Source organism: Vulpes lagopus, chromosome 10, assembly GCF_018345385.1.
Source record: "Vulpes lagopus strain Blue_001 chromosome 10, ASM1834538v1, whole genome shotgun sequence".
Taxonomy (NCBI): Eukaryota; Metazoa; Chordata; class Mammalia; order Carnivora; family Canidae; genus Vulpes; species Vulpes lagopus.
In genome coordinates this window covers 52,514,125-52,522,461 of record NC_054833.1, presented here as the reverse complement: position 1 = coordinate 52,522,461, position 8,337 = coordinate 52,514,125, and the positions used below count along the sequence as shown (strand labels likewise).

Below are 8,337 nucleotides of genomic sequence, written 5' to 3'. Positions count from 1 at the left end.
TCTGTGACTCACTGACTTCTAGTCTGCTTTCTAAAGTCTAGCTGGCATTCTGTTCTCTCAGATGGGGATGTCCACCTTGAAGCACATGCAGGACCCATTCTCAGAACTACAGAGGCCTCTGTGACACCCACCTCGCAAGCTTCTACCACCACCTCTGTAAACCCGAGACTTTTTAGAGCACTCAGGGCCTTTGGGGAAGGGGGGCAGCAAGAAAATGAGAACCTTGGCATCCACTCATATCTATCACATTTATTTCCAGTAAGAATAAATACACACAGAATGTGTTCTTTTCTGAGATACATTTTAATAAATTATCATTTTATAGGATTGAAATGTTTCACTACATGTTAATATGGTTCACATGGACCTGCAAAAATTCTGATTTTATTTCTTACAGCATTTGGCAAAAGCCCACATTCCATTAGCAGGGAAATGAAGAAAATTATTTGTGTATGCATAGTCCAGTAGCTTGGGGGCATTATCTCCCCAAGTGTGGAAAATATTGCTGAGACTATTATGCTTTAATGGGGAAAGTGGGTCGCATGCCCAACAAGGAAATTTGCAGTCAGTGTCATATATGATTACCTTTGAAAGGAAACATAGAGTTAGATATTATAATTAAAATTAATTGAGAACAAATACTCCCTAAGCACTAAAAAATTAGGTGTATAAATGACTTTCAATCTATAATTTTACTTTCAAGAACCAATTGTACATATATTATGCAACTATTCATGTTTTCCAGAGATGGGCAGTACACTGTGTAATGCAATCTCAGTCTCAACAATTGCTTCATTATTAACTTTGCCATATATTAATAAAAACTGCAGTTGTGTAAATTATGTAAATTTCTTCAGACTCTGAACATGACAAAAATATCAATTACCAAAAAACCATACATTAATAAATAAGTACAATGTGATAACATTCTAAAATGTAAAATCCTGAATTAGATCAAAACAATTTCCTTTGTACATGAACACAGGTTGCAAAATGTACAGTTATAATGGATCTATTCAGTAACAACATAATTGTAACCAACCTATTTTGTTTCACATAGTGGCTCAACAGAATATCAGTTTACTGGATGTCTTACTGTGTGCAGGCACTATGCTAATTGCTAGGTCCAGAAATGATGAATATATTGTCCTTATTCCTAAGAGCTTCCAATTTAATGAGGAAGACAGACATGTAAAGAAATATTTACACTACATGTGATACTCAGAGAACTATGAGTTATTTCAGCAAGCTTGTTACCCTTGGAACCAATAGCATAATTTGTTGAGATAGTTAGACAGCTATGTGTAGGGAATGTTGTCAAAGTTAATGGGATGAATAAAGCTTCCTGGCTCACAGCATTATTTAACAATGGCATTATTTCGTGGAAATAGCATGCTCTATCCCATCAGACTAACAGAATAGGTGAAGCTCCAAACTTAGATGTTACTACCACTTACAGTAGCTAGTTTTTATTGATTTGGGAGCAAATTGTCCTCCCATTAACCACCAAGGATGTGACTGCTCTGGTTTCTTTTATATACTTTTGAAGGTCTTTATTTGGAGTGCTTTTAAGAGTCTGAAAATCCTATCTAATGACAAATGATTGACTTAAGACTTAAAAATTTAGCTTTAGAATTCCCCTCCCAGAAAATGTGTGTTTGTAGTTATGCTGATGGGGGGTGGGGGACAGGTAAAGGAGAGAGATCCAGCAAGGCTATAGCTCAGTTTGGATTTATGAGAACTAGAGAGGTGGTTCAGGGAATAAAATGCCTGAATTATCGAGAGCTGGTCATATTCAACTTAAGAGGTGAGAGAATTAGGATAGATTTTGAGGCACCCGTACGAGGAAAGGCATGTAACCCCAGCCGTTGTGGCAGGTTTTAAAGTGCTAAGCATTTGAACAAGAAGGAATAAGACAACTTGATTTTAGAGAAAGGGGAGACACACTACTATTTGAAATACCTGTAGAGACAGCTCCTGAGGACCAGGGGCTGGAAGTTTTGCCAGGAGGCAGCAGTGCTTTCAGTGTGAGCAGTAATAGAACTTTTCAAAAATGAAGGCATTGAACTCTTTCTTCCTGAAAGAACTGAATTAGAACTGAATTGAATTTAAAAAAATCAACTGTCAGAGTGAATCATCTTGTCAGAGTATTGTGGAGTTAGAGGGGCTTTCTCCAGCATGTCAGAAGCTGTATTGGATTCCAAGGATATTTTTAAGTTTGAATATGAGTCTAAGATTTAGAAGAGTTATCTTTTGATAAGTGTGTAATAGTATAATCCTGTGATTATATTCCCTGTCTAGATGAAATTTGATTAAGCATCATAGTGCCATCAAACAATTTATAAACATATCTAGGTTTTTAAGATATAAATATATTATTTTAAATCATATAATCTTTAACAAGAATCACTACATTTAACTATATAGTAACATTTGCAGCAAAATAGGAACTAATTCAGGAGAAAATTTTAGGTGCTGGTCTTTCAGTTTCTATTCTCTATGAAACAAATGTGCACCTGCGGTAGAGGGAAGGAAGAATGACTACTTGCAGTGCACTAGAAATGTCAGCACCATTTACAGATTTTTCCTGAGTGATGAAAAAAACAAACAAAAAAACAAATGAAGAACAGATTACAAATTCCCTTTGATAAGACTGCTCCTAAACTGGTATAGTTTGTAAGACTCAAGTCCTATTGAAACCTTGAGTATGCAGAGCCAATGAAATCAAGTTACTTAGAAGCCAAAATGCTAAATTAATCAGAGGAGGAAGTCATCAGTTGTAGGTCAGAAAACTAGTCAGATTGAAATGTGTAAAGCGAATGTAGAAATCTTTGGTTGTATACTGCTGTGTAGGAACTGACCATCTGCCACATGGCACATTTGAAGATTTGTCTTATTCTAAATATGGCTTTGGAAAGTGGAGTAAAGTGATTTATGTTGAGTGGAAATCTGCCTCCCTATAAATTCCAGCCTTTGTGTTGAGTTGCCCTCTGGGGCTGCCCAGAAGACATTTTTGAGTCATTTTCAATTCTAAATATAAAAGAATTTTCAAATACTGGATCCAATGAAACAGAGAATGAAGATCTAAAAGTAACACTACATTTTCAACAGTCCATCTAATCATTACATTGTATTTACTGCTTCCAAATTTCAGACTGTATATACATGCTTCTCTCTCTGAGTCTGATTTTCTCAACTGTGCCCCTTGAGCTCAGTACACTATACATGTTCGGTTGCTCTTGGTGTCTGGAGAAAAACAGAATCGTGTTGCAGGATGTGGTCACTCTCAAATTACATTCTAACTTTCAAGGGTAGCATGATGGAATACTGCTCTGATAAAGACTTCTTTTCCACCCAGAACCCAAGTTGAGTTTAACGGAAAAGCAGTTAATTTTCTTTATGCAAATATTCTTCATACTGCTCAGTCTCACTGGCAGTAGATGAATAAAAGGTGCTCCACATTTTAAATCAAGTTTGCAGATCACTCCAGGAGTATTCATTAACTTTGAATTGATCTCATATAAATGTTGAATTTGTTTTCATATATAATAATGCCATATACCTACTTTCAATTTTAGAATATGTTACAATATTAGAATTTTTTGCATGCATAATCGAAATGTAATGGAGCAAGACAAATGATAAAGGATTTAGAAATGTTGAACAGAATTTTTCCACAAGAATGAAAGGAATCTGGGTAATGAGCACAATTATTTTGTCTCTTAGAATGCAACACTGGCTGAAGGATGATAATGAATGAGTAGACTATAAAGAAGAAGAAAAAAAGACTCAGGGAAGAGGCCATAGATAAAGGGATGTGTTATTTTCTCTTACCTAACTTTACAGACAGGATTACAACTCTTTCTGGAGATACTGAGAATAAACTTGAGAGATCAGAGACTTGCCTGTCAGAGATCCAAAATGAGGGTGAGGTCAGAATGATAGACATGGTTCTTGGACATGAAGCCAGGGATCGACAAGTTCATAAATATGTAACTGGTTCAGTCTCTGAGCATGCGTGCATGTGGCTGGGTTCCTCGAGGATTTGGAACAGAGAGAACCATTTTTCAATATGTCAGATAATGGAAGTGCTACCTTTACAAGAAGATGCAAAATTAGATAGAATTAGATCAGTTATTAATTGAGCCAAGCCCAGCACAGACTGCTGGGGAGCCAAGGATAAAGAGCAGTAGAAGAGGAAGAGTCTGGGTTTTTATGACTGGACAGAGTACTTTTCTTGCCGATACAACTGACAAAGAGCACTCAGTTGCCGATGTAAAGGAATGGCAGTAAGAGAAAAAATGATTAACAAGTAAACTGCAGCAATTGTAGAATACAGGCAGAAAGCCTTGTGTGTTAGAAAATATATTAAATCAAATGCAGAGGGAGCTACCTAGGCCTTGTTCTAGAAATATTACCATGAATCAATGGCCAATGAGAAGACTGGTGGACATCAAATAGAATAATGAAACAAGATCAGGAAGGGATTCTGTTTCAGCTTAGTTTCTCCTTTCTGGAAGAGATTAACAATCCCTAGAGTCAGTAATTAAAACAATACTTATTTTAAACATACTTTAATTATTTATATATGCTTAAATTGACAGTTCAGTAAATGCACAGATAGGTCACCCACTGTGTTATGGTCTTTCTTAAATATTTGTTTCCAAAGCCACAAATATATACACAAAGCCTTCATTAAATTTTCTTTTTTTCTTGCACACACACACACACACACACACACACACACAGGAAAGGGCGGAGCCAATTTAGGAAGGCAGGCCACCGGTTCTATAGAATACTTTTTATGCAACTGTCATCTGATTAGGGATAGTCCCTGATTTTGGAATTGCTTAATAATGCAGTCTAATATCCTGTTCTATTTTGAAAAATATATATATATATTTGAAGCATACAGTTGCATAAATCTATCTGGTATAGTAAAAGGACCTTTATTTAGGTATATTTTCACTTTTAAAACCTAATATGGTTATATCTTTTAAACTTAGGGAAAAAACCCATATTCTCTTGCAACACAGAATCATCCTAGCTGAGAACAAGGATGATTAATATCTTTCTTAAAAAAAAAAATCTTTCTTTGTTTGGGTTAAAGAGGATTAAGCATCTAAACAGATATAGCAGATTGTGAATATGATCACCAAAAGCCCAATCATTTAAAAAAAAATAATTCACTATGACTAATTTACATAAGTAGTAAACACAGTGCTTTACAGATGGTATATATCATCAAAGAAAATTATATACAGTACTAATTTAAATGCTGAAATTTCTTATTGCAACTCAAACTTGGACATTTAAAAATTTAAGAAATGCAACATAATGATACCCTTATCTAGAAGTCAGAAATCCTACATCCTCAATAATGTTGGAAGCTGGCAAGGATACAGATAAAGTATTTTAGGACTACCATCTCCAAATCCAAGAACTTCACTCAGTGGGTTACGTATTAAGAAATACTCAAATCAAGTGTAACTCAGAACTAATAATTAGATCATGTTAATTTACTGAGCTTGAGCTAAAAAATAAGAAAGATACGATACTGCTAGAAATTTGAAACCAACTAGTACTGAGAACTAATAGAATTAGCAATTTTAAAAGCATTTCAGTAATTGCTGATGGCATTATGGCATTATAAAATGGTACATTATGCCCTTAATGAAGAGTTGAATCATAAAAAAAAGTCAAGCCCCGTGCCTCGTGTTTAGTGTATAGTTTAGAAGGCTGGGGAAATACCCTGCATTTTAGAAAAGTTTACTTGACCAAAAAAAAAAAAAAATGGTGAAAAGAAGCTAAGCCACGATCAGTAAGGATAGGAATTCAGCAACACTCACACTTGTAACGGAACAAGCTTCTTACCTTTTTCTAATTTAATTTTCACTTCATTTAATATAGTGTGCAAATAATTCATTTTCACTACCTAAAGGGATTTTTCCCATCTAAACAGTACAAATCTGTGAACATTGATTTGCTCTTACTAGTCTTTCATGGATAAAGTATTCCAAAAATCAAGACATCAAAGCCTATGAGTTTTATTTACATATGAAAATACTAAGTATTCTGGATTCTCCAAGATTAAATTATACTCGATATAATTTTTGGTAAATGTATTTTGTATCTTAAGTTCCTGCCAATGCTAAGTCATATATGCTGTACATTCATAGTGATTCTCTAACAGAAGGTACATTTTATTTTACTAAGAGGCAAAGACCTTGTTACCACCTATTAAGGTTAACAGATTTATAGTAGGCTTCTACAACTGGAATAGTTTTAGAATGTCTAAGCACATACTCCTCTCAGAAATGATTAGAAAACCATGGGTCTCTGTATTTATTAAACTGAATCACCTGGCAGTAAAATTCAGTTAAGGCTCTTGGCATTGGTGAGACTTCTTCCCACTCAGATCTGCTGCTGTGGTAGACTTGCACTTCATCTGTGATTTCGTCTGGTGCGTAGTCACCACCCAAGATATAAATTTTGTCTTCAATTCCAACTGCGCCTGCATTAAAACCTGCACATTCAAAGGAGCCCTCACCCTTCCAGACACAAGTATCTGGACAAAAACTATACACCTTATAGGTGGAAAGGTCACATATATACAGCGTGCAGTTTACTGGGACAGCTTTAATTAACGTTGCGTGAAAAAACTGCCCGAACTCTGCCACTAGTTCAGACCACTGATCAGTGGTCGCATTGTATTTAAAAAAGCAATCTAGTGATGGGTTAAAGGCATCTGTAATCTCTACCTCTGATCCAAGAACATAAATTACATTCTGGCATGCACTTGCTTCGGGATAGTATATACCCCTGGGTAATGGGCTAACGGATATCCATTCTTTGGAAAGAGGGTTGTAAGATTCAACATCTAAGAGACTTCTAATGTCCTGTGCGCCTCTGGTCTTTCCACCTATGACAAATAGCCTATTGAGAGCCAAAACTGATGTATGCATGGTTCTTGGTGTCTTCATAGGTGATACCAGGAAGAAATCATTTTTAACTGGACAGTAGCACCAGGTTTGATCGGTTGCATCATGATAGGATTCTGCAATATGCAGCCGAACTGTTCTACAGCACGGCCCTTTGCAACCACCTGTCAGGAATATTTTCTCTCCATAACTAGACAGACTAGACCCTGGCAAATCAATCAGGTGTGACTGTGGCAGTACTTTCCACGAATCACTGTTGATATTATAGCAAAATGTATATTGGTCTCCTCCATTTTCCTCAGTTTTGTGAACGAATATGTATTTTTCAGTTGTGGATGGTCGAGCGTCCGGGAAAAGCCCACCAGAACCTTGCACACACTTAACAGCATCCACGATCACATCAAAACAGTTTGTGCTTTTGAGTAAACACTCCTCATTGAGCAGACAGTCCCGAAGGGTCTCCTCAGATAACTGATGTAATCGGACCTTTTTAATCAAATAAGGCAGATGCTTTTGCCTTGATTCTAAGTTATGTTTGGTCCAACTAAGGACAACTTTCAGTACAGTTTCCTCTTCTGGGACATTTAGCTCATCTGATTCCAGGCATTTCTGCAGGACTCCAAAGTTCATCTCTAAGAAATCACTAGATTTAAATAGTAAGGAAAAGTGGTTCTGTACAAAGTACAGTGCATGATCGAATAAGCGGGGGGAGCCATAGCTGTCTGATATAGATAGTAACTGTAAACAGTTGACAAGGTTAATACTTTTTATTAAGAAGTCACTGCAAGCTTTGGCTAGGAAGGAAACTTGAAGAAATGAGGACAACTGGAAGAACATTTCCACATTATCATCCGTTATCTGTGTTTTCCCAGTATAGGCGTAGTCAAGGAACGCCTTCACGGCTTTGGAGGACAGGTTAGTGATGGTGACGCTCCCACCGTCTCTCTCTCTCATGTTTACCTCAAACATAGCCCTGCAACAATAAAGAGCACACAACAAGTGGGAATATGCCATCCATGCTAGTATTCAACATTACCTGACAGATGCTTCCTTGACCGTCCGCTTGAATTAAAATATGTATTTCACACATCAAGTTATATTTCTGAAACATATTTTTAAAGCATCTTCGTAGGTTGTTTTAATGTCTAGAGTAGTTGTATGCCATGTTGTTTACCGTAAAGACATATATAGATACTACAGAACTCCCATATTGCAGAATACGTATGCTACAGCTGGGGTAGCGCACCTCATCCAAAGAAGGCTATGAAAAGATTCACATTTTGTAAACAAATTTCATGCTCTTAAATATTACTCATAAAATTAGGGTGAGATCTCTCTAATGGCTGAATTTCTTGTTTTATGAATTAATTAGTATCAACTCTGCAGATAACTAGAA

General features: G+C 36.2%; 1 protein-coding gene across 3 annotated transcripts in view; it reads right to left on the bottom strand.

Moving 5' to 3' along the window:
* Positions 1 to 254: 254 nt before the first annotated feature.
* Positions 255 to 8,337, bottom strand: part of KBTBD3 (kelch repeat and BTB domain containing 3) — a 32,071-nt gene continuing 23,988 nt past the window's right edge. For all 3 annotated transcript variants that reach the window (XM_041772057.1, XM_041772056.1, XM_041772058.1), the window contains exon 3: positions 255 to 7,914. In XM_041772057.1, coding sequence (XP_041627991.1) covers positions 6,312 to 7,914 — 1,603 coding nt within the window. In that variant the 3' untranslated portion in view covers positions 255 to 6,311. The remainder of the gene's footprint in view (positions 7,915 to 8,337) is intronic.